Source organism: Scyliorhinus torazame, chromosome 6 (genome assembly GCF_047496885.1).
Source record: "Scyliorhinus torazame isolate Kashiwa2021f chromosome 6, sScyTor2.1, whole genome shotgun sequence".
NCBI classification, from domain to species: Eukaryota; Metazoa; Chordata; class Chondrichthyes; order Carcharhiniformes; family Scyliorhinidae; genus Scyliorhinus; species Scyliorhinus torazame.
Window position 1 is genome coordinate 156,870,905 of NC_092712.1, and position 27,426 is coordinate 156,898,330.

The 27,426-nt window shown below is 45.5% G+C and overlaps 1 protein-coding gene across 3 annotated transcripts in view; it reads left to right on the forward strand.

Annotated features, from left to right (window-relative positions):
* poc1bl (POC1 centriolar protein homolog B (Chlamydomonas), like) overlaps positions 1-27,426 on the forward strand; it is a 145,133-nt gene that overhangs the window by 76,351 nt on the left and 41,356 nt on the right. For all 3 annotated transcript variants that reach the window (XM_072509003.1, XM_072509002.1, XM_072509001.1), the window contains 7 exons: positions 6,942-7,111; positions 9,522-9,711; positions 10,881-11,066; positions 12,224-12,341; positions 15,276-15,452; positions 16,591-16,722; positions 20,002-20,112. In XM_072509003.1, coding sequence (XP_072365104.1) covers positions 6,942-7,111; positions 9,522-9,711; positions 10,881-11,066; positions 12,224-12,341; positions 15,276-15,452; positions 16,591-16,722; positions 20,002-20,112 — 1,084 coding nt within the window. The remainder of the gene's footprint in view (positions 1-6,941; positions 7,112-9,521; positions 9,712-10,880; positions 11,067-12,223; positions 12,342-15,275; positions 15,453-16,590; positions 16,723-20,001; positions 20,113-27,426) is intronic.

The following is a 27,426-nucleotide window of genomic DNA, read 5'->3' on the forward strand; positions in this document are numbered from 1 at the left end:
ATGCATAATTATCAAAAACAAATGTGGGAATTTGTTTTAAATTTGCTCGACTTGACTCTGCTACTTAAAATTAAAAATATTTGCTCTATTCCATTGAAATAAATAAAGTGTGTGTGTCTAGCTATAAGGTGGCAATAGTTAGTAGTGTTCTTGACTGCCATTCTTCATTGGTACAGAAATTACTGAGTCCTATATATGGGGCAGCGAATGCCAAATATTCACCAACCTCTGATTGAACAAATTCCTCATCATTTCAGTCCTAAATGGTCCGGCATTTATTCTGAGTGTCACCCCTGGTACTAGACCACCCCCTGCCAGGGGAAACATCCTTTCTTCATCTACCCTGTTGAGCCCTGTAAAACCTTTGTATGTTTGAATGAGCTCCTCTCATTTTTTAAACTGCAAAGAGTAAAGGCCCAGTCTAGTTAATCTTTCTTCATAGGACAATCCTCCGAATCATTTGGTGAACCTGTCTTGCACTCCCTCTATGTCAAGTATATCTTTCCTTGGGTAAGGGACCAAATTATACACAATAATCCAGGTGCAGTCTCATCAAGGCTCTATATAATTGCAATAAGACTCCTTTACCCCTGAACTCAAATCCTTTTGTAAGGAAAGCAACATACCTTTCACCATCTTAGTTCCTTGCTGTACTTGCATGTTAGCTTTCAGTGACTTATGAACAAGGATATCCAAGTCTCTTTTGAAGTTTAAGATTTAACACCCAGACTCCTCATACCTCCTATGCCTCTCTGCTCACTCCCATTCCTCCACATATCCTCAATGTCAGTTTTTACCCTTCAACCACCCTCCGAAGGCCCTTTATAGCCCAATGCCAACCCATGATCACCTCCCATCACCCTTAGCCAATCATGTGACCTCACCCAGTAACAACCATCGACAGATTTCAGAACCCATGTTGAGATTAAATAAAGTTGCAATAAAGCACTCTCTTCATAAAAAAACATTTACTCATTTGCATTCGTTCAACGATATCATCCTTTTTACGAACAAACATTTCTTTCAATTGCATAAACCCTTCTTAAAAACAATCATTGACTTCATAGTCAAACTTCAAAAGAGTCCATGACCACTGCCAATCAAACTGTGAAACGACTGGCGCCTTACTGAAGTAATGGACTTGTGAAATCAATCCTGCTGCACTAATTCAGCCATGGTACCTCTAAGGCTTAAGTCAACATTACAGTGAAATAGCAAGCAATCATTTTTTTAATACTCCAGATATTCAAAGATGTAAAGAGCAGGAGTTTCAAATGCCTTGACAGCTCCTCTTGACAGTGTATCTTGACACTTTTGACAGTTGTTTTTGTCAGTTCTAATGAGCTTCACAGTTCCATAAGTTAATGTATTTTTTATGCACACTCATGCCTAATTTTAGGAATCCCAAAGGGCACCTAAGCACCCCAATGGTGTTTCAGGACCATATTCAAAGGGGTGCCTTACCTGTCAAAAAGAGTACCTTGGCTACCGAAACAAATTAAAGTTCAGACCTGCTACTACTAGGTCTAATCTGCAGGTGTCAAGTTTCTGACTTCTCTCACACCAAAATCACACATGAGCGGAAGCAGCTGCTCATATCTATGGGCTGCTACCTCTGTGGAATGTGCATATCCAGGTCCAGTCCCATCCCTGTGGAAATGGTAGGTGTCGTGTTCAGGGGCGGGCTTCTTCTTCTGCAATTGTTGCCACAATAGAGAGGCTCTCAGTATCCAGGCCGCAGTAATTGAATGGAGTAAGATTTCTGATGTAATGGAATATATTATTAATTTGCAATGAAAATATAAACATGAATGATTTGTGCACTAATGAACGAAAGCCAGTACCAAATTTGCAAAGTACATAATTTCTATACACTGACCCATTCCATTAAACTATAACCAAAGAGAAAATGCTGGAAAATCTCAGCAGGTCTGGCAGCATCTGTAGGGAGAGAAAATAACTCACATTTCGAGTCCAGATGACCCTTTGTCAAAGCTAAAAGACACATAAAGTGGGAAATATTTATACTGTGGGGTGAGGGAATGAAAGATGAATTAGCTTTTAGCTTTGACAAAGGGTCATCTGGACTCGAAATGTGAGCTCTTTTCTCTCCCTACAGATGCTGCCAGACCTGCTGAGATTTTCCAACATTTTCTCTTTTGGTTACAGATTCCAGCATCTGCAGTAATTTACTTTTATCTATTGAACTGTATTTTAATTCTTTCTCTGCCCATTGAGACAGTATGTTGGATAACTAAATACTGGAAAGATGGACCTCTGACTTCCTTCCACTCTGCTGAATTCCTAATCTCGGCTGGCTCAAAGAAGTCTGCAAGAGTTGTGGAGAGTTTAGTTGGGTAGAGAATTTATGGTACATAGTGGGGGTATTCGGCCCATTATGTCAGTGGCAATCAATAAAGAGTTTTCCATCCTAAATCCCACTTTCAGCTCATGGTTGGAAATCCTGTAGGTTATGCCACTTCAAGTGGCTATAGGAGCATTTTTTAAATGTGATGAGGGTTTCTACCACTAGCATCATTTCAGGCAGTAAATTCCAACCTTTGCCTCCCCTGGTTTACCCTTAACTCCCCTTTTATCCTTCTAGCAAGAACTTGAGATTGGTATCCCCTGGTTATTGACCTTCTGCTATGGAAATAGGTCCTTCCTATCCAATCTATCTAGCGTCTCTTGTTTTTATACACCTGCATTATATTTTACGCAGCCTTCTCTATTCCAAAGAAAACACCAGCCACCCGATCGTTCCACTCAGTTAAAATTCTCAACACCTGGCAGCACGGTAGCACAAGTGGCTAGCATTGTGGCTTCATAGTGCCAGGGTCCCAGGTTCAATTCACCACTGGGCCACTGTCTGTGCGGAGTCTGCACGTTCTCCCCGTGTCTGCGTGGGTTTTCTCCGGGTGCTCCGGTTTCCTCCCACAGTCCAAAGACGTGCAGGTTAGCTGGATTGGCCATACTAAATTGCCCTTAATGACCAAAAAGGTTAGGAGTGGTTATTGGGTTACGGGGATAGGGTGGAAGTGAGGGGTTAAGTGGGTCGGTGGCCTCCTTCTGCACTGTATGTTCTATGTTTTAACAGATTACTAGAATTCCTCTGTACCCTCTCAAGTCTGGTCATTGTTCCTGTATTGCGGTGATTAAAACTGCACGTCATTCTCTAGCTATGGCCTAAAGAATGCTTTATACGGTTCTAACATAACCTCCTTGTTCTTGTATTCTTTGTTTTGACTAATAAAGGAAAGTGTCCTGCTCGTCTTATTAAGCATTTTATCGACTTCTCATGCGACCTTCAGTAATCTGTGGACATGCACTCCATGTCCCCTCTGTTTTCCTACACTTCACTATCTTCCCATTTATAGTGTATTCCCATTTATAATGTATTTCCTTGCCTTATTTGCCTCCCAAATTGCATTACCTCTTACTTAGCTGCATTGAATTCAATTTGTCACTTTTGTGTAGCTTTCTTGTATCAATCACACAACCAACATTTTCTATGATCTGCAAACTTCCTAATTGTGCTCCTCATATTTAAGTTAGATAATTGATATAAACCATGAAAAGCAAGTGACCAAGTACTGAGCTCTGTGAAAACCCACTGGAAGCAGCCTTCCAGTCACAAACACACCTGTTGACCATGACCCTTTCCTTCCTGCCACTGAGCCAGTTTTAGATCCAACTTGCCACTTGCCCTTGGATCTCATGGGCTTTAATTTTCTGACCAGTCTGCCACATGTTAGAAATCTTGCTAAATCCTTCTATCCTAGAATTTATTCCTGGAATTTAGTTTCAGAGTGCATCCATCATTTCCTTGGGAAAATTAGATTTATTTGAGGTTACAAGTTGATAACCTAAAGACATAAGAATAAAATATGTTCTTTGGGCTCGAATGATAATCTAAAGACATAAGAATAAAATATGCTCTTTGGGCTCGAATGTTTAGATTAATATTAAAAATTCAGCTATTAAAATTGGATTAACTTTATTGTGTAATGAATGTAGGAATTTATTGGTATTTGGTGCAGCAAGAGTTAAAAGCCTGAGTTAGTGTGTGACTGCAGCAGTCATGTTTTTAATATAAATCCTAGTTTGAAAGACAACTAAGTTTGGGAGCCAGGGTGCAAATAAAGCATTGTAAAAGCTTTGGCTAATAGAATGTTTTTTGGATTAAATGGATTCCCTGTGGAGTTCGTTAGATTTCAGCTTGGTAAATTATGTAATTACTGGGAGAAGCAATGGTATCAGGCATTTTGCAGAAGAGTTTTAGTAGTGTGTTAGCTGGAGATGTGAGCAGAAATCAAGCATCCCAGTTATGTCAATATGTCTGTAGCTCGATTGATAGTTTCTTTCCCAATAGTTCAGAAGAGTGTGAGTAGGTGAGCTGAAACAATGTGAAGCAGCTTCTGAAAGAATACTGCCAGAGTTTCTGCATAATTCTGACAGGATTCAGGTCATTCCTTTTAAAGCAGTGTCAAAGGATCTTATTGTATAATCATAGAGTATCCAGATACTCTGTAAATGGTATTCCTGAGTGCTAAATGTATTTAACAGTGGGTTGAGAGCTGAGATGGTTTTGTTGTTTGAGTGGGAATAAAGATGGCAGTTAAGTGTTACTATATTGACTGTATTTATTCGTATTGTTTAAGGGGTAATATATAGCTATTTTCTGATGTGATGTTAAAGATATTTTAATACTGTTTTAATATACCATATCCCTATTTCTTCATGCAATCACTCCTGGACACGAGGTATCCTTTCCTCACAGTCTTACAAAATTAAAATTAAATATTGGGGTTTCTGTCCAGTATCCTAGACACTGTTGGGGTCTGGTCCGGAAACGTAATAACTGTAATAAGCACATTTTAAATTGGTAATATTCGCAAATCATGGTAACACAGTGATTAGCACTGTTGCTTCACAGCGCCAGGGTCCCAGGTTCAATTCCTGGCTTGGGTCACTGTCTGTGTGGAGTCTGCACGCTCTCCCTGCGTCTGTGTGGATTTCCTCCGGGTGCTCTGGTTTCCTCCCACAAGTCCCAAAAGTTGTGCTTGTTAGGTGAATTGGACATTCTGGGTTCAGGCGCCGGAATGTGGCGAATGGGGCTTTTCAGAGTAACTTCAATGCAGTGTTACTTGTGACAATAAACATTATTAAAATCAATCAGATACATTTCTTATCTAATATGGCTTATTGTATATTATTTTATGTATGGCTTGAAAATATATTTCTACTTGGTTTCCTTTTACTTTTCACCATTCTCTGAGCAAGCAGACAGGTCAACAATTTGATCCTAATATTGCTCAGTAATGGTTTGCAAGGAAACATACAAGAGCAGTCAGTGGCATCTGATGTAATGGCCTCTGTCAATTTCCTTTATTCATTTATCTTCCTTCTTGTGGGTAAGTGTCTCCGCTTCAATATATGTTTGAGACGAGAGTGTAATGTGTGAAGACTTGCTGTCATGAACCTGATTTTATTGCATTCTGTGTTGCAGTGTGCTGTAATACAATTCTGTTACAGCTGTGGGTATTATTTAGTTATTTAATCTCTTTCCCTACTTCAGCTCTTTTCTCTACCGTTGTCATGCTTGATGTTGAAGATTAAAATGCTCACGTTTTTTAATTCTTGATTGTTATTACTGCAAAATTGGTCACCGTTTACAAACTGGGAGATTTCTGGCTTCCTGTTAGCACAATAATACTTAAGCAAATTACTGCAGATGCTGGAATCTGGAACAAAAACAGAAAATACTGGACAATTTCAGCAATCCTAGCTTTGACAAGAGTCATCCAGACTCAATGTTGGCTCCGTGTTCTCTCCACAGGTGCTGTCAGTCCTGCTGCGATTGCCCATCATTTTCTGTTTTTGAATACTTTAATTTAAATATGATGTGGAGCTGCCGGCGTTGAACTGGGGTGAGCACAGTAAGAAGTCTTACAACACCAGGTTAAAGTCCAATAGGTTTGTTTCAAATATCTAGCTTTCGGAGCACTGCTCCTTCCTCAGGTAAGTGGAGAGGTATGTTCCAGAAACATTTATATAGACAAAGTCAAAGATGCAAGACCCATTCACCTGAGGAAGGAGCAGTGCTTCGAAAGCTAGTGATTTGAAACAAACCTGTTGGACTTTAACCTGGGGCGAAATTCTCCGGTATCGGCTCCGCATCTTTGGGGGCCGAGCCCCAACCTTAAGGGGCTAGGCCCGCGCCGGACGAATTTCCGCCCCGCCAGCTGGCGGAAAAGGCCTTTGGTGCCAGCTGGCGCGGAAATGACATCTCCGGCGGCGCATGCGCGGGAGCGTCAGCGGCCGCTGACGGCATTCCCGCGCATGCGCTGTGGAGGGAGTCTCTTCCGCCTCCGCCATGGTGGAGACCGTGGCGAAGGCGGAAGGGAAAGAGTGGCCCCACGGCACAGGCCTGCCCGCGGATCAGTGGGACCCGATCGCGGGCCAGGCCACCGTGGGGGCACCCCCCGGGGCCAGATCGCCGCCCCCCCCCCCCCCCCCAGGACCGCGGAGCCCGCCCGCGCCGCCTTGTCCCGCCGGTAAGGTAGGTGGTTTAATTTACGCCGGCGGGTCAGGCATTTTAGCGGCGGGACTTTGGCCCATTCGGGCCGGAGAATCGCGGGGGGGGGGGGGCCCAACCGGCGCGGCGCGATTCCCACCCCCGCCGAATATACGGTGGTGGAGAATGCGGCAACCGGCGGGGGCGGGATTCACGCCAGCTCCCGGCGATTCTCCGACCCGGCGGGGGGTCGGAGAATCTCGCCCCTGGTGTTGTAAGACTTTTAACTTAATTTAAATAGTTAGTGAAAGTATTCCATGAATCAAAAGTAAAATGATGCTTACTTGGCCTTGTGAGCTTTGTCTTAAAGGTATTTATAATTACTACGATTTTCACGATCATTTGAAATTCTGCTTCATTTCAGGTGCAGGGCTAAACAGTTCAATTATAGGAAACTTCCTACCACTTCTGTTGTTATTGCATTTTATAATGAGGCCTGGTCTACACTTCTCCGCACAATTCACAGTGTGTTGGAAACCTCTCCTGCTGTTCTCCTTAAAGAACTCATTCTTGTCGATGACTATAGTGATCGAAGTAAGGACGTTAATTATTTTTAGTGTATTTATGTCTTTGCAATATATTCAGACCAATATTGCCACCACATGGTATGGTGGATTATAATTCTAGCCTCTTTTTTTGGACAATCTGGTTCAGGTGCACCTCTCCGATGATTCCTCTCAACTTCAGGTTGAGAAAGACTGATCCCAAAGATGCTAAATGGGAGAGATACACACACTCCCTCTCTCTCTCTCTCTCTCTCTCCACAGGAAAGTAGCCCGCTGAGTGTAGCACCATTCTCCAGATAGCCTTTTTAACAAGTTTCAGACAGATTATAATATTCTGGATATTATGAGGGTCCAGAAGTTCATTCCTCAGTAATGTACATCCCACGAAAGAGTTTACGGAAACAGATTCATGAGTTAGCAATACAAAAGACGATGTTTTTATTCAGTGTGTGGCAATGACGTGTAACTTGCTGCCCACGAGGATAGCGGAAGCAGGGACAGTCAATTATTTCAAAAGAAAGTTGAATGGGAACTTTAGGAAAGTAAACTTTCAGGGCAAGCAGGGGAATGAGACTGACTGGATTGCTCTACAGAGAGCTGACATGGATTTGATGGGCCAAAAGGCCGCTTATGTACCGTTATAACTCGATGACTCTAGCCATGCCACTAGTAAAACTCTTCCAGTGCAGCTACAATCCTTGCATCTAGCTGGCAATGTTGAAAGTTGCCGAGCAACATCCTGTCCAAAAATTGGAGGACAAATCCAATTACTGCCACACCGGTCTGCTCTTGCTCATCAGTGAAGTGCTGGCAGCTGTTGTCACAGTGGCACTTACTCAGCAAAAGCCTGCTCACCAGTGCTCGGTTTAGGTCTGACAGGGCCCCTTGGCTCTTGACCTCATTAAACATTGATCCAAACATGGACAAAACAACTGAATTCCTAAGATGAGGCGGGAGTGAATACCTTAAGTGATCAAAGCAATGTTTGACATTTGTGGCATCAAGTAGCCCAATTGAAATCACTGGGTACCAGGAAAACTTTACACTGGTTGGAGTCATAATGAGCACAAAGAAAAATGATTGTGGGTGTTGGAGCCCATTCATCTTAGTCCCAGAACATTACTGCAGAGGTTCCTCGGGGTAGTGTCCAAAACCTCTAACCATCTGCAGTTGTTTCACTAATGGCCATCTCAAACAAAAGAGAATCTAACCATCTCTCGTCTTGGCACTACCGTCCCTCATCATCAACATCCTGGGGTGATCATTGACCAGAAACTTAGTACTTACAGGCTGAGACTTCTGCAGCAATTAACCCAATTCCTGACTCCACAAACCTATCATACAAGGCATAAGTCCAGAGCATAATGAAATGTTCTCCACTTGTCTGGATGAGTGTGGTTCCAATAACACTCAACAAGCTTGACACATCCAAGATAAAACAGCCCATTTGATCAACACCCATCCATTACCTTAAACATTCATTCCCTCTGCCACCAATGCACTGTGGTCATAGTATGTACCATCTATACAATGCAATGCAGCAACTCGCTAAGGATCCTTCAACAGCACCTTCCATATCTATGATCTGTAACACCTAGAAGACCGAGGGCAACAGATTTATGGAAACATCAATACCTGAAAGTTCCCCTTCAAGCCATATACCACCCTGACTTGGAGTACAGTTCCTTCACTCTCACTGGGGAACAACCCTGGAACTCCCTCCCAACTACACTGTGGGAGTACCTACACCACATGGGCTGCAGTGGTCGAAGAAGTGTCAACACCATCTGCTGAAGGACAGTTAAGGGCAGGCAATGAATGCTGGTCTTGCCAGCGAAGCTGATATCCCTTTGCCTCACAACTGGATTGTTTACCATTTATAAGATGTACTGCAGTCAAACAGTATCTTCAAAACCCTTGACCTGTCCCAGCTAGAAGAAAAAATGCTTTGGAATACCATCTACAAGTTATCTGTTGTTATGTACCATCCTGACTTGGAAATATCTGGATATTTCTTCATTGTCACGGAGTCAAAATACAAGAACTCCGGACCTAGCAACACTGTAGGTGTTCGAATGCAGTGGTTCAAGAAGGCGGCTCATCACCACTGCCTAAGGGCTATTATTGATTAGCAATAATTGCAGACCTTGCCACATCATAATGACAAAAAAAAATTTGTACAACCACCCAGCTCACTAAACGGTGCTTAAGTTTAATTTTTTTCTGGTCATTCCCATAACAAAGCCTAATAATGTAATAACTTCTCATAGTTAGCTATTTTTGTTCATGTTATTTGAGTAAAATCAATGCCCTGGTTATTAATATTTGTATATAGAAAAAGTGCTTACTGTTGCAGCATTTTATGATGTTCTGCTCTACACTGGCCTGAAAGAGATCAATACAAATATAATAATGCCGTTAATCATTGAATATTTTAGTTTATCTGAAGTCCCAACTGGAGCAGTATATCAGTAACCTTCAGCGAGTGCGTCTTATTCGAACCAATAAGAGGGAGGGACTAGTACGTGCTCGTTTGATTGGTGCAACCTTTTCTACTGGCGATGTGCTCACATTTCTGGATTGTCATTGCGAGTGTGTCCCTGGATGGTTGGAGCCTCTGTTAGCGAGGTAAGATTGCTTCAATGTACTTTGGTAAATGTCAACCAGAGTCCGCCTCACCTAATTTTCACAAAATGTTCTGAATCAATGTGTCATCTCCTTCTCCTCCATGTATGACTTTCCTGACCCGTGTGATAAATGTAGGAATTTCAGATATAGTGCAGTAAGGGTTAAACTGTGTGTATGACCGCTGCAGTAGTGTTTTTAAAGAATCCTGGTTTGAAAGATTCTGGGAGCCAGAGGTGCAATTAAGGTATCGAAAAAGCAAATAGAGTTTTGTTTGGATTAAACGGGGTTCCCTGTGGAGTTAATTAGATACATTGGGTGCGACTTTCATCGGGCAGGAGATACAGAAGTCTGAGAACACGCACGAACAGACTCAAAAACAGCTTCTTCCCCACTGTCACCAGGGATCATTCTTGCGAACCTCCTCTGGACCCTTTCCAAGGCCAGCACATCCTTGCTTAGATACGCGGCCCAAAACTGCTCACAATACTTCAAATGGTGTCTGACCAGAGCCTTATACAGCCTCCGAAGTACATCCCTGGCCCTGTATTCTAGCCCTCTTAATATGAATGCTAACATTGCATCTGCCTTCTTATTTTCGACTGAAGCTGCACATTAACCTTAAGAGAATCGTGAACAAGGAGTCCCTTTGTGCTTCTGATTTCCTAAGAATTTCTCCATTTAGAAAATAGTCTATGCCTAAATTCCTCCTTCCAAAGTGCATAACCTCACACTTTTCCACATTGTATTTCATTTGCCACTTCATTGCCCACTCTCCTAGCTTGTCCAAATCCTTCTGCAGCCCATTTGCTTCCTCAATACTACCTGTCCCTCTACAGATCTTTGTATCATCTGCAAACGTAGCAACAGTGCCTTCAGTTCCTTCTTCCAGATCATTTATATTGTGAAAAGTTGTGGTCCCAGCACAAATCATCACCAGTCAGCTCTCCCCTCCGAGGGGAAAGCAGCCCATGATAATCTGGGACAATGGCAACTTTACTTACCTTATTGCCTGTAAGATGCACTACCCATCTTGAAACCTACTACCACACACTTCACAACGACATTGTCATATCTGGTTTACTTTGTTGCGACCATCAGATGCTGTAGGTACTTGTTAAAATGTATGTCTGCCTCCATGTCTTATTTACGGAACTCTGTTTTATTTTTAGGATTAGTGAGAATGAGACTGCTGTTGTATGCCCGGTTATTGACACTATCGATTGGAATACTTTTGCATTCTACATGCAGACAGGGGAACCAATGATTGGTGGATTTGACTGGCGTCTTACATTCCAGTGGCATAGTGTTCCTGAGCATGAAAGGAAAAGAAGGAAATCAAGAATAGATCCAATTAGGTAATTAGATATTGGTCAACACCTTAATGTAATATATTCAATACAGTACTTCCCTTAAAACATTCCTTTAAATCAAAGAAGGGCAGAGGCATTGGAAATACAGTATTCCTGAGTGATTTAAAAAATAAAATCCTGCAGGTTCAAGATTTATATTATAGAATGCCACTCGTTTGTTAGTTTTATTCCATTTATCACTTGTTGATCTATGGTAAAAATTGCTTGAAGTAAAAACAATTAATACCGGACACTTAAAACTGTTGACATTTCATGTCGAATTGTATGGAAATAGAGAATCTATTTTATCATATTCCTGGAGGAACAGTGTGTGCAGAAGCTGTCACTAATAATGCAAAGTATGCCAGGAGGAATCAATAATTGAAATTTGTTGAGAAAACATAGGCAAGAAATAAGCCTCCTTTTCAGATTTTATTTCAGTATAAGATCTATGGTTTGTTTTAAGAATGGAGATCCTGTTGCTGTACTGGTTTGGGTCTATAATAACATAGGTATTATTCATCCTCCGGTGCATTCCATAAATCATTGTCTGCTCTTAAGTGAGATGAGAATGTGAATGTTGCCAAGCTTATTTAGCCGTGAAGAACATCACAGTTGAATCCGAAAAAGCAAAATATTGTGAATGCTGGGAATCTGAAATAAAACAGAAAAGCTGGAAGTACTCGGGTCTGGTAACAGCTGTGGAGAGTGAAATGGAGTTAACTTTTTAGGTCAATGAACTTTAATCAGAATAGTTAATTCTGTTTTTCCCTCCACCAATGCCACCAGACCTGTTGAGTATTTCCAGCATTTTTGTTTTTATTACAGTTGAAGCCAGTGTCTGCCTTCGCCCACTATGAGTACTAAATCATGAGAGCAGGAATTCTGGCTGTGTGTTAATTCTCTCCTCCCCGGTCCTATGTAACAGAAACAAATTGCAATGCCCCAAATGCCACCCTAGTTAATATCAGCTAATTCCACACACAACAAAGGACTCTTTGGTCTCTTATATTAAACTACATCTGCTGAATTATCAGGTGAACCTCAATTCTAAACCTTCCAATATAAATAATGTGAATTCATTCGCTCTTGTATTTTTTTTGTTGACTGCTTTTTTAAGCAAAACTAAATATATACAATGGAAAAACTACATCTCTCATCAGATCACCTACAATGGCAGGGGGGCTGTTTGCTGTCAGTAAGAAGTACTTTGAATACCTGGGCACCTATGACACAGGGATGGAAGTATGGGGAGGAGAGAATCTAGAACTGTCCTTTAGGGTAAGTATTTTGCATGTAGATGTATTCATATGAGAACATAGCTACCCTTTGTGCTTCTCTTGGATATATTGACATGGCATCATTGCCTCCTTTTCAGCAGCAAGCAATTGGTTCGATGGGACTAATCCCTGCAGCTTTATTACTGTCCTGATCACTCCATTCAACACTACCCCACTGGCACAGCTTCCATTTGGAGCTAGCATGTAACCTTGCTGCTCATGTTGCTTAATCTCCTTGTGTCCATTTAGGCATGTTTTGGATGCACCCTGGCCAGAGGTCCATCACTTTTCTTTCCCCACACACTCCCTTATCTCCTTTTCTCTTTACCCTTCCCACTATATGCCTCCTTTCATTTCTCTCCGCTCAGATAATCTGCCCTCAAAAAATTCAATTCTTCAGTACTCATCGTCTTTCCGACTTTAATACTGCTGTCCCTGGCTTGACTTCTCTCTAGTAATCCTACTGCTTTTGCCTTTCTTTATAAGGACCATGAGCCACTTGTCACTGTCTCTTAATGAGCAGCAACCCTAATTGTCTCATCCCATTCTGTTCCCTGGCCGCCTTGACCTCTGCACCCCCATCCCATCCATCTCCTCTCTTCCCCCCCCCCTCTGACCCTGTGTACTCTGCTAGTAGATTAATTTTCACTGCTGTTCTCCATGGCTCCTGCCAAAATACAAGTTGGCCAGCGAATAAAGCAGTTGCCACCCATGAACGATTCGGTTTTGTCATGTTATATTCACACTGACATTATGGCCTTAACAGAGACAAGGATGAGGGGCGTTGACACCTTCTCCCTAACAAAGTCCACTTGCTTGCTTCTACCATCAAACACTTTCACACTGTCATGGTGGTTGTCTGTCTCATATATCTAAATCGAGCACACCTTCCTCTAGCAGCTCGCCTCCTTTGAACATTTCACCTTGTTTCATCCTTTATGCCTCTTATTTAAAATATTTTTTCTGTGTTACCCACACAAATATCAATGAGATGCCTTCTCTGCTACACTCTCTCATCCATTGCACTGAGCAACTTTCCATCTATGGTGATTTTGATGATCTTCAGTCTTCTTGTTCTATCTCCTCTGGATTTACAGCCCGCATTCCGACCTAACTCTGAACCTGCAGTGCGCATGCATGTCAACCTCCTCGATATTGGCATCTCATGTGCCCTGTCTATCCCTATGAGTACTATCACTGATAAGGCATTCTCCGGTAATATCCTTTTTTATTGCTGTCTACCCATATTTCCTTTCCCTCTCTGAGCCCACCTTTTGTGTCTGTCCCTGGAATGAACTCTCCCTCAAGTCACTTACCACTTCGCTTTCAAATTTCTGAGTACCTAGCCGTTGGCCTTCAAACGTGTGAGGTCATACATTTTTGGAGGACTAACAAGGCAGGAGAATACACAATGAATGGTAGGACGCAAGAAACAACAGAGGGTCAGAGGGACCTTGGGGTGCATCTCCAAAGATCCCTCAAGACAGCAGGACCGGTAGATAAGGTGGTTAAGAAGGCATATGGGATACTTACCTTTATTAGCCAGACATAGAATATAAGAGCAGGGAGGTTATGATGGAGCAGTACAAAACACATGTTAGACCACATCTAGATGCTGGGGCAGTTCTCGATGCCACACCATAGGAAGGTGATTACACTAGAAAGGGTGCAGAGGAGATTCACCAGGATATTGCATGGGCTGGATCATTTCAGCTATAAAGAGAGGCTGGGTTTTCCTTGGAGCAGACAAGACTGAGTGAGGCCCTCATCAGGGTATACGAAATGATGAGGGATATAGATAGGGTAGGTAGGAAAAATGTTTGCCCTTAGTAGAGTGGTCAATAACTAGGGGGATTTAACGTGAGACGCATGAGATTTGGAGGGCATTTGAGGCAAAGCTTTTTCACCAAGAGGGTGGTGGGAATCTGGAACTCACTACCTGAAAGGGTGGCAGAGACCCTCACAACATTTAAGAAGAATTTAGATGAGCACTTAACGCCAAAGCTTTCAAAGCTACACACATGCGCTGTGGGATTAGAATAGATAGGTATTTGATGGCCGGAGCAGACACAATGGGCCGAAAGGCCTCTTTCTATGCTATAAAACTCCACGACTTCTGTGAGACACCTTCGCTGCAATTGATTTGCTATATCTCCCCATTCCCAACACTTTCAATGCCCTTGTCCTCTTTCGGTATACCCCTCATAATGCTCCCTTTGATCCAGGGGTCATGGGTTTTGAATGTTTTTGGAGAAGAACTAGTTTAACCATTTATATTCAAATCTGGCTAGTCTGCTTAAAAGCACCATCAGGATATGCTCGCCATCATGTACACCACTTGCTATTCGAAGGCCATCCAGGAAAGCAAAGATAATTCCCAAGCAAGAAATCAAAGAACAGAAGGCGGCCATTTCGCCACCAGTGCCTATTCTCCTCCTTTGAAAGAGTAATCTAATTTGTTCCCATAGCCCTGCAATTCTTTCCTTTTCAAGTATTTATCACATTCCTTTTTCAAAGTTACTAAGCTGCTTCCGCCACCTTGTCAATTCCTGCTTTAATACAAACCAGACTTTGGACACCCCCAATCAAACTTTACTTTTATGACTTTGGTTATATGTGCACCCCCTTCATTTTGCACCTCAGTTGGCTGCTGTGCTGTCATCTGCCTAGGTCTTCCCTCCCCTCCCTATCCCTGCATGCTCCTTCCCATTATCCACCACTTCCCTCCTTTATTTTTCTGATAGATTCATTCCAAAAAGCCTTGGGATATTTTTGGATGTTAAAGACGTTGTATAATTGTAGGTTAATAAAGAGATGTGATGAGATGATAGATGTGCTTCTGGGCTGTGTCACTGTATGATTCTATTCTGTTGGTGTTGTAGTATTTTGTTAGTTGTATTTCTTGTCTTAATTTGTTTTGAAATTACTTCAAAAGATATGGCAATGTAGAGGCACCTTGGAAATTGATCCATGTTCACATGTAGGCCACGTTTTTCCAAAGCGTGCTCCTTACGCTCGGCCAAATTTCCTCCAAAACACTGTGCGAGCAGCTGAAGTGTGGATGGATGAATACAAAGTACACTTCTATTACCGGAATCCTCCAGCTAAAAAGGTACTGAGCCATGAGGTTTGCGTTCAACATCCATAATTGACAGTGGAACCTGCATTATCTGCCACAGTGGAGAGAGACTTGGGGATCTTGGAGACTGGGATGATGACAAGTTCCACAGACATGGGAATGGAGATAAGTGCAGCCCAGATACCAAAAAGGTCAACTTATTCACCAAGAAAAATGAAATCCAAATAGCAAAATATTACGGTGTTGCAACAACGAGACTGTTCCATAAAACTATACCAGATAAGCTTGGGTGAATAATGAAGGTTCCATTACATTTAAACAGCTATAATTATCCCTGTTTTAGAAACGTTGAATTTACATTGAGTGTCAATTTTTACATATTGTATATTTACCAGACTGTACTGGAGAAGCTTTCTTAAGTTACAGAAATCATAGCATTGAAAATAATCTTCAACCGTATTATAAACAGAGTGATAGAAAGAAGTGGCTTTTACTCGTTTAGCTCTTTCATGGTCCACTGAACATAACATTATTGTAAAGATTGGTCAGAATTCATTACACTTTTGCTGACCCGTAACATTGCCTTGTTCAGTAATTTTGGTTCTAAAGATGGTTGCGTTCAACCCATCTGCTATCGAATTGATAATGAATACATGTCCTATGTCACCAGAATTAGCCTTGATCCTTTCCACTTTCGAGTGCAGAGCAGGTTGGACAGAGAAACTTCATGCTGCGAGAGAGATTTTGGAAGATTCTTTCAAAATTGACACTATGCAGTCTGCACCTAGGTACTGAGAGCACACATGACTGTTGGTATTTATTGTGCTTGAACAATAATGCCATGGAAGTGGTCTAGCAAGTTTAGCAATGGTGCGCAATTATAACAGCAGCAGCAGGTAGACTGATTGGCAACAACCCAGGTATTGGATCAGGTCAAAGCTGAAGCTATCTCTGTTCAGTCAACCCTGCAGAGTTTTCTCCAACATATTTAGCAATGCATTCCAAGCTGGCAGACATAACTCTTAAGTACAACTATATCAGCCAACACCCAAGACTCTTTCATAACTATCCTTGGGTATAAGTTCCAGATATAGGAATGGAGAGTGAAGCAGAACAGTCAACCAGCCTGAGATTTTGAATGGTTCACTGTCAAGGGCTTCCTTTGTTTCAGGAAAAATATGGAGATGTTTCTGAAAGAAAGCTGCTCCGGGAGCGCTTGAAGTGCAACAATTTCAACTGGTATTTGAAGAATATATACCCAGAATTGCATGTGCCAGAGGATCGTCCTAACTGGCATGGAGCGGTAAGCAGATATGTCAATTCTCCCTCCCCATCCACATCCAGTGTTTAAAGGGAAAGTTAACTTTAGAGGGTGGTTACTTCTCAGTTGCTCTCTTCTTGGAAGCAAAATCTTTAAAGGGTCCATGGAACGGCAGGGACATGGGTCAGCTCATTCTGAGATCTAATGCAAGAATGATGGTTGAGGTTGAATAGCCATTTGTCCTGTAAACATTGGATTCAGCCCAATTAAAAAAAAATATTTGGGATTTGGAGAAGAGCGTAAAACGTAGGTTTAGGTAGAATTCAGCACCAGAGAATTCCACAAAAGGATATTTAGGTCAGTGCTGTCATATTCTCCTTTCACAACTGAATGTAGTCCTTCTTTCCTGTTTGTTCCCCATACTCTTTTAATATTCCTTTTTGTTTCAAGAAACTCCCTATTTCTCTTTTTTAAAAAAATATATTTATTAAAGTTTTTAACACAATTTTTCTCCCTTACAAACAATAACCCCCCCCCCCCCGGTAACAAAAAAAACGAGAAATCGCGCAGAGCAAGATATATACATGGCAAAATGACATATTTACACAGCTTTGTACACTGGCCCTCACCCGTACGTGCCAGTTTCCCCAACCCTTCATGTTATCTCTTGCTCATCCACCCTCCCAGGCAGTCCCCTCTTTCCCCCCCCCCCTCCCCCTCCCAGGACGTCTCCCCCCCCCCCCCCCCCCCCCCCCAAGGTTGCTGCTGCTGCTGGCCGACCTTCCTCTAACGCTCTGTGAGATAGTCTAGGAACGGTTGCCACCGCCTGTAGAACCCCTGCGCAGACCCTCTCAAGGCGAACTTAATCCTCTCCAACTTTATGAACCCAGCCATATCATTTATCCAGGCCTCCAGGCTGGGGGGCTTCGCCTCCTTCCACATTAGCACGATCCTTCGCCGGGCTTCTAGGGACGCAAAGGCCAGAATGCCGGCCTCTTTCGCCTCCTGCGCTCCCGGTTCGTCCACTACTCCAAATATTGCTAGCCCCCAGCTTGGCTTGACCCGGACTTTCACCACCTGAGACATTGCTCCCGCCACTCCTTTCCAGAACCCCTCCAGTGCCGGGCATGACCAAAACATATGGACATGGTTCGCCGGGCTCCCTGAGCACCTTCCACATCTGTCCTCTACCCCAAAGAACCTACTCAACCTCGCCCCCGTCAAGTGCGCTCTGTGGACCACCTTAAATTGTATCAGGCTGAGCCTGGCACACGAGGAGGAGGAATTAACCCTACCTAGGGCATCAGCCCACAGACCTTCCTCGATCTCCTCCTCCAGCTCCTCCTCCCATTTCCCCTTCAACTCTTCTACCAGCGCTTCCCCCTCTTTTAACTCCTGGTGTATTTCCGACACCTTGCCCTCCCCGACCCATACACCCGAGATCACCCTATCTTGAACTTCTTGTGCCGGGAGCAACGGGAATTCCCTTACCTGTCGCCTCACAAAAGCCCTCACCTGCATATATCTGAAGGCATTTCCCGGGGGTAACTCGAACTTCTCCTCCAGTGCCCCTAGGCTTGCAAACATCCCGTCGATTTACAGGTCCCCCATTCTTCCAATCCCCGCCCGATGCCAGCTCTGGAACCCTCCGTCCATCTTCCCCGGGACAAACCGGTGGTTACCCCTGATCGGGGACCACACCGATGCTCCCATTGCACCCCGGTGCTGCCTCCACTGGCCCCAGATCCTTAGCGTTGCCGCCACCACCGGGCTCGTGGTATACTTTGTCGGCGAGAGCGGCAGCGGTGCCGTCACCAACGTCCCCAGGCTCGTTCCTTTACAGGACGCCATCTCCATCCTCTTCCATGCCGCCCCCTCTCCCTCCATAACCCACTTGCGGATCATCGCCACATTTGCTGCCCAGTAGTAGCTCCCCAGGTTTGGCAGCGCCAACCTTCCTCGGTCCCTACTGCGTTCCAGGAACCCTCTCCTTACTCTCGGGGTCTTATTCGCCCACACAAACCCTATAATACTCCTGCCTACTCTCTTAAAAAAGGCCTTACTGATCACGATGGGAAGGCACTGAAACACAAACAGAAACCTCGGAAGGACCACCATTTTGACCGACTGCACTCTACCCGCCAGCGAGAGCGGTAACATGTCCCATCTTTTGAAATCCTCCTCCATTTGCTCCACCAACCTCGTCAGATTTAGTTTATGTAGGGTCCCCCAACTCCTGGCTATCTGGATCCCCAGATACCGAAAGCTCCCCTCCGCCCTCCTCAGCGGTAGGTCCCCTATCCCTCTTTCTTGGTCCCCCGCCTGTAATACAAAGAGCGCACTCTTCCCTACATTGAGCTTATAGCCCGAAAACTCCCCAAACTCCGTTAGAGTCTGCATGACCTCCACCATCCCCTCCATTGGATCCGCCACGTACAGCAACAGGTCATCCGCATATAGCGACACCCAATGCTCTTCTCGACCTCGGACCACCCCCTCCATTTATTAGACTCCCTCAATGACATGGCCAAGAAACTCCCTATTTCTCAGGCTAAGGTCCTGTCTGGGCTCTACATTGAGCTTCCAACCTAAATCCTCACCATCACAAAGTTCTCCTGCTTCCACTACTGTAACATTGCACATCTCTGCCTCTACCTCAGCTCATCCATGGGTTGCGGTTACACTGAAACTAACAGCTCTTTATTAAGTATAGCCCAGGTCTCAGTGAGTTTCCTTTGCACCCCCAAGAAATTAGCTCTTAAACATCACAAATCTGTTATGCCAGTTTTAGTTGTACTTCACCTAAATATTTGTACCTATTTATAACTGGTGTAAATGTAGGAGTTTGTGTTTCCATGTCTTGTGCATGGGGTTTGGCAAATGATGAAGGAAATTTACACATGGGGAGTTTCCACAATAAAATTGATGTAATTCACTTGTGCACAGCTTGCCACAGCAGCTATTGTACCATAATTTACAAGGAAATTCTAGGCCTGGGAGATGAAGAAAATCTCTTTGTCCTGGGATTCTGAAAATAGACTGCGAAAAAAAGTGTGTGTGTGCCAACCTAATGTAGCTGAACACATGTCATTGCATGGATTTTAAATATGATGTAATACTTTGATAACGAGGCGTTAAGTCATAGTGATAGTCTTAGAATATTGAAAGGCCACCTGGTGTGAACCCTTTTAATATTTACTGCGCCATCTCATTGGAATGCTAGCCACCCTCTCAATATCTAATATGTGAATGGATCGGATCCAGAGTGGATTTGATGTTTCTTTTATTGGATAGCTTTTAACATTGGGACATTTCTTCCAGATTCCAAGTGCAGGAATTCACTCGGAATGCCTAGATTACAACGCACCAGAACATAATCCTGTAGGAGCACATCTCTCTTTGTTTGGGTGCCATGGTCAGGGAGGTAATCAGGTAGGTTTTCTTGTTTTTCCTAACCATCCAGGCCTTGGGATTTTTTCCTTATTGTAATTAATTAGAGCAGGGATGTTTTTTACATTTTAACTATTTTGGCCTTTTAATATAATGTTGATATATGGCATGTGAGAACATATGTAAAAGTAAATGCAGCAGCTTTTATTTGAGATACGGATGGCACGGTAGCACAGTGGTTAGCACTGTTGCTTCACAGCTCCAGGGTCCCAGGTTCGATTCCCGGCTTGGAGTGCTGTCTGTGCGGAGTCTGCGTGTTCTCCCTGTGTCTGTGTGGGTTTCCTCTGGGTTCTCCGGTTTCCTCCCACAGTTTAAAGATGTGCAGGTAATAATAATAATCTTTATTGTCACAAGTAGGCTTACATTAACACTGCAATGAAGTTATGTGAAAAGCCCCTAGCCGCCACATTCCGCCACCTGTTCAAGTACACAGGGAGAATTCAGAATGTCCAGTTCACCTAACAGCAAGCCTTTCGGGACTTGTGGAAGGAAACCGGAGCACCATGCAGACACAGGGAGAACGTGCAAACTCCGCACAGACAGTGACATAAGCCAAATTAGGTGGATTGGCCATGCTAAATTGCCCTTAGTGTCCAAAAGGTTAGGTGGGGTTGCTGGGTTACGGGGATAGGAGGTGTGGCCTTATGTAGGGTGCTCTTTCCAAGGGCCGGTGCAGACTCGATGGGCCGAATGGCCTCCTTCTGCACTGTAAATTCTATGATTTCTATGATAAACTTGGCAGGAATAGGGGACTGAACAAAACTTCAATAAAATTCCGGGGTACTGTGGGAGGAGTGAGGGAGGAATGAGAGAGTGTTGATATGATGTGCTGTAATTGTTTTTAAGAGTCATCAGTAAAGTTGAACAGCTACTTCTGCTGATATCCTCTGCAGTTAAGATTGGCTGCAGGGAAGGCAGTAGATCAACTTAATTTGAGTAGGGTTTTGAACAGCAGTGTTCAGTCATGGATGCACCGCAAGTTTTCAAACTTTGGAGCGGGGAGGTCAAATATGGTAAAACGTCACTTCAGCCCGAAATATAGGGGACATTATAAATGGGCTGAACTAGAATTTTAGGCTAAGTAAGTTTCACTATGGCTAGTTCTATCCTTCAGCTAATCCCAAAGGCAAACTGGAAAAATTAATTTGATAACATTTAATGATTGTATGTTGCTACCAATGTGGTGTGTTTTATTATACACTGGGCTGAAATATTATCGGAGACTCACTCTTTGGTTTTACAGTGGCTGAACTTTCAGCAGACAAGATTTTTAATGGTAAGGTTGGCTTGTGCAATGTCTACTGGTTGACAGCTTCCCTAGGGACACAGCTACAAAATTACAAACATAGGAATCGTATTGATTTTGCAAGTGGGGCAGACACAGGCTGGCAACTGATGCATCGATTGTGTAGTATGAGTGGATTTTAACCAGCAGGAATCTTGCTCGCAATAATCAGAGTTGCCATCTGTGAAATCAACAAAATTGGTCCTCATAAACTGAAAAGCTTTGGCTCTGGATATAAAACGCAGGGCTTCGGAAATAAAAGATTGGAAAAGCACATTAGGACCATCAGCATGTGTTAAGCTGAAGGTACACTATCTTGGCTGTGAGTGCATTGTCAGAGCTCCTACAGTCATCCTTCAATGCTTATCTACTGGGCATAATGTTGGAATTCATTCAGGAATTCATTCACGATCTTGTCAAACTCCCTTTTGAATTTTTGCAGAGTCCACACAGACTTGCATGTGTTGGTCAATGATGTGGGGCGGTGAGAGAAGGCGGCATTACTTCCTGAAACCAGAACTACTTCTGTGCTTTGTAATCAACACTCCTGTGCCAAACCTGTCCTGTGCCAAACCTTTCTACCTCATGCACCTGAGAAGAATTTTTTAATCACAGAATTTTTTATCGTTCTGCAGCCTTGAACGCAACTCTGCATGGTGCACACAAGCTTGGTGTCCACCCTACTCATGTGCAATACTATATTTGTATAATAAATTATAGAACATAGAACATAGAACATAGAAAATACAGCACAGAACAGGCCCTTCGGCCCACGATGTTGTGCCGAACCTTTGTCCTAGATTAATCATAGATTATCATTGAATTTACAGTGCAGAAGGAGGCCATTCGGCCCTTTGGGTCTGCATCGGCTCTTGGAAAGAGCACCCTACCCAAACTCAACACCTCCACCCAACACCAAGGGCAATTTGGACATTAAGGGCAATTTATCATTGGCCAATTCACCTAACCCGCACATCTTTGGACTGTGGGAGGAAACCGGAGCACCCGGAGGAAACCCACGCACACACTGGGAGGATGTGCAGACTCCGCACAGACAGTGACCCAAGCCGGAATCGAACCTGGGACCCTGGAGCTGTGAAGCAATTGTGCTAACCACTATGCTACCGTGCTGCCAATTATATCTGTCAGAAGCCGGTCCTTTTTCCCATTGTGATTAGAGGAGCCTGTAATCAATTTTTCTCATCTAAGATTCCAATGCTCTTTGTACCATCTGCAAAGTTGGTGAGAAATTCCTCCCCACACCAGTAGATTATTGATAAAGGTAGTGATGAGCACCCGTCCTAATGCCAATCCATGATTTAAAAAAAAAATTTAGAGTACCCAATTCATTTTTTCCAATTAAGGGGCAATTTAACATGGCCAATCCACCTACCCTGCACATCTTTGGGTTGTGGGGGCGAAACTCACTCAAACACGGGAAGAATGTGCAAACTGCACACGGACAGTGACCCAGAGCCGGGATCGAACCTGGGACCTCCGGATTCATCGCTTCAGGGTAATGGGACTGTGTCAGCATTGTCAGTGGGTTATACTCAAGGGCAGGGCAGGTGATTATGAACCTAAGATACCCTCAATTACAACTCGAGAGAGATGATTGATAATACAAAGGCTTTAATTAGCAGAGAACTAGACAGCTGCCGAGAAGTGTGCTCACTGCACACTGCCCACTGAACATGACCTTATATACGGCTCCCTGGGAGGGGTGGAGCCCGAGGCGGAGTCCCCCAGGGTTCCAAGCCTGGTCTTAAAGGGATCATTACATTAAGGGTACAGTTATCATTCATCACATTCACCCCCTGTTTTAAAAAAAGACGCATAGTCCATCGGGGGTGAAGTGGAATTACATGTCCAGTCTTTTGGGTGGTCTGGTTGTCCGTGTTGACCTTCTCAGCTCCGGCGGTGGTACGGCGGATACGGTCGTCCTCGGTGGGGGTATATCCAGGAGCACGGTTGTCTGAGCCTTCGCCCGTGTTGGAGCAGGGGGGGTATCCGGGGTGACTAGGGTGATTGGTGCCAGTGGGGGTGGGGGGGGGGGGGGGGGTGGGAGGGGGCACTGGGGGGGGGGGGGGGGGGTGGGAGGGGGCACTGGTGGGGGGGGGGGGCGATGTCAGGGTCGACAGTCGGTGCAGGAAGGGGAGCGTCGGTAGAAGGTCTCGCAGGGAAACTGTGTCTTGCCTTCCGTCGAGGTGCTCGACGTGGGCATATTGAGGGTTTGCGTGTAGCAGTTGGACCCTCTCGACTCGTGGGACTTATGGCTCCTCGCATGACTCCGGAGTAGAACTGGTCCCGGAGTCGTCAGCCAACATGGAAGCGAGACCCCAGAGGTGGACTTCCTGGGGAAGACAAACAAACGGTTATGAGGGGTCTCGTTCGTGGCCGTGCAGAGGAGCGACTTAATGGAATGTAGGGCATCGGGTAGGGCCTTCTGCCAGCGGGTGGTTGGGAGGCTTCTTGACCATAGGGCTAGAAGGACAGCCTTCCACACTGTCGCGTTCTCCCTCTCTACCCGCCCATTTCCCCGTGGGTTATAGCTGGTCGTTCTGCTCAAGGCGATGCCCTTGTTGAGCAGATACCGACGCAGCTCATCGCTCATGAACGATGTACCCCGGTCGCTGTGGATATAAGCGGGGAAACCAAACAGGGTGAAGATGCCGTGCAGTGCCTTGATTACGGTGGCCGAGGTCATATTGGGGCAGGGGACAGCGAAAGGGAAGCGGGAGAATTCGTCGATGACAGTGAGGAAATAAATCTTGCGGTTGGTAGACGGGAGGGGCCCTTTGAAGTCCACGCTTAGTCGCTCAAAGGGCCCAGAGGCTTTTACCAGGCGAGCCTTGTCTGGTCGGTAGAAGTGCGGTTTGCACTCCGCACAGATCTGGCAAGCCTAGGTAGTGGCCTTGACCTCCTCGGTGGAGTAAGGTAGGTTTCTGGGCTTGATGAAGTGAGCAAGACAGGTGACCCTCGGGTGACAGAGGTCATCATGGATGGCCCGCAGACGGCCTTTCTGCGCGTTGGCGCACATGCTGCGGGACAGGGTATCTGGGGACTCATTGAGCTTCCCCGGACGATATGTAATATCGTACGTATAGGTGGAGAGTTCGATCCTCCACCTCAGAATTTTATCATTCTTTATTTTGCCCCTTTGTGCGTTATCGAACATAGAGGCGACCGACCGTTGGTCAGTGACTAGGGCGAACCTCCTACCGGCTAGGGTATGCCTCCAATGCCGCATGGCCTCCACTATGGCTTGTGCCTCCTTCTCAACTGCAGAGTGCCGGATTTCCGAGGCGGTGAGGGTTCCGGAGAAAAAGGCTATTGGCCTGCCCGCCTAGTTGAGGGTAGCAGCCAGGGCGACGTCTGATGCATCGCTTTCTACCTGGAAGGAGATGGTTTCGTCCACCGTGTGCATGGCGGCCTTGATGATGTCGGCTTTGATACGACTGAAGGCCGACTGGGCCTCAGCAGTCAGGGGAAAAACCGTGGTCTTAATGAGTGGTCGGGCTTTGTCCGCATATCTGGGGACCCACTGGGCGTAATAGGAAAAGAGCCCCAAGCACCGTCTGAGTGCCTGGAGGCTACGGAGGGGGGGGGGGGGGCGTTCCTTAAGGGGGCGCATGCGGTCGGGGTCTGGGCCTAGGACCCCGTTTTCCATGACGTAGCCGAGGATGGCTCGTCGGTTGTGTGGAACACGCATTTCTCTTTATTGTATGTCAGATTGAGGGCCCGGGTGGTCTGGAGGAACTTCCTCAGGTTTTCGTCGTGGTCCTGCTGGTCATGGCCGCAGATGGTGACGTTGTCCAAGTACGGGTATGTAGCCCGTAAGCCGTACTGGTCCACCATTTGATCCATCGCCCTTTGAAAAACGGATACTCCATTTGTGACGCCAAAGGACACTCTGAGGAAGTGAAAAAGCCGACCGGCTGCTTCGAAGGCCATGTAGGGGCGGTCCTCCGGGTGGATAGGGAGCTGATGATAGGCGGATTTTAGATCAACCGTGGAGAATACTCGGTACTGGGCGATCTGGTTCACCATTTCTGCTATGTGGGGAAGGGGGTACGCATCGAATTGCGTAAAACGGTTTATGGTCTGACTGTAGTCCACTACCATTCCTTGCTTTTCCCCAGACCGGACTACCAATACTTGTGCTCTCCAAGGGCTGTTGCTAGCCTCTATGACCCCTTTTAGTAGCCGCTGAACCTCTGACTTGATGAAAGTCATGTCTTGGGCACTGCACCACCGACTCCTGGTGGCGACGGGCTTACAGTCGGGAGTGAAGTTCGCGAAGAGGGGGGGTGGTGCAACTTTTAAGTATTGCCAGACTACATACCGTGAGCGGGGGCAGGGGTCCGCCTAACTTCAGTGTCAGGCTTCGGTGGCTGCACTGAAAGTCCAGACCGAGCAGCAGGGGGGCGCAGAGGTGAGGGAGGATATAAAGTTTAAAAACGGGCGTATTTGGCGCCTTGGATAGCGAGGTTCACGACACAATACCCCGAGATTTGGACAGAGTGGGACCCAGATGCGAGGGAGATAGTTTGGGAGGCGGGATAGGTGCGTAAGGAGCAGCGTCTTACCGTGTCTGGGTGAATAAAGCTCTCCGTGCTCCCAGAGTCAGAAAGGCAGGGGGTGTCGCGACCGTTGATTTGGACCTGCATCATTAATTTCCGCAGGTGCTTTGGCTGTGATTGATCGAGAGTGATCGCTCCCAGTTGCGGGTAGTCAGAGTCCTCAGTTGAGTTGGACTTACAAAATGGCTGCCGACGTCGGTCGCACGTGTCGGATTTTGAAGATGGCCGCCGCCAAGATGGCCACCCCCAAAGACTCGCACGAGGCTGATGACGCGTCAGAAGTGGGCGTGTCTGGCCGGCACGCAGCCGCGTTGCTGGGCCTGTGTGCCCGGGAGTTTGATTTTTGGGCTTGATGAGACTTTTGTTTCTGGCCTTTGGGCCCAGCCAGGCAGACCTTTGCGAAGTGTCGCGTCTTTCCGCAGTCGTTGCAGATAGCGGAGCGAGCTGGGCAACGCTGGCATGGATACTGGCCTTGCCCGCAGAAATAGCACGGTGTGCCGTTGGTATGAGCGGGTCGCCACGCGGCGCAGCCCTGTAACGTGGCCTAGTCTGGAGGGGATCGAGAGGGGTTCGCAAGGTCTGCGGAGTACGTGTGGAGATTATGGTGGGCCGCTTCCAGAGAAGAGGCGAGCGTTACCGTGCCTTGGAGGTCCTTTGCTCCGTCTTCTAGGAGCCGCTGCCAATGTATGTGGATCGTATATCGGCCACGAAAGCATCTCGAATGTGCAAGTTCATATGGACTTCTGCCGTCACCTTCTTATGATCGCAGTTCCTAGCGAGCGCGGTGAGTCTCTCAAGTATTCGTTCAACGTTTCCCCGCAGTGCTGCCGGCAGGTTGAGAGCAAATGCGGGGTGTGTACCTCGTTTATCAGCTTAACGAAGTGCTTCTGCAGGATTTCGACCGCTGTTTCGTACGTAGTAGCCTTTTCGATCATGGAGGAGAGTCTGTGGCCCACCCGGGCATGTAGTAAGCTGAGCTTGCGAGGTCCGCCGACTGCAGTCTCTGAGGAGTTCAGGTCGGCCTCAAAGCACCAAAGCCAGTATTTAAAAATTTCAACAGCCTCCGGCGACTGAGCGTCCAAATTGAGCTTCTCCGGCTTTAGACCGCTGACCATCTCGAAGTATTCTGGTAATTAAATTGAGATACCCTCAATTACAACTCGAGAGAGATGATTGGTAATACAAAGGCTTTAATTAGCAGAGAACCAGTCAGCTACCGAGAAGTGTGCTCACTGCACACTGCCCACTGGACATTACCTTATATATGGCTCCCTGGGGGGTGGAGCCGGAGGCGGAGCCCCCAGGGTTCCAAGCCCGGTCTTAAAGGGATCATTACATTAAGGGTACAGTTATCATTCATCACAAAACCACAGACAGCTGAGCGCTGCTGCTCCTCATTCAATGCCTTCGTCTGATCCCTGCCTATCT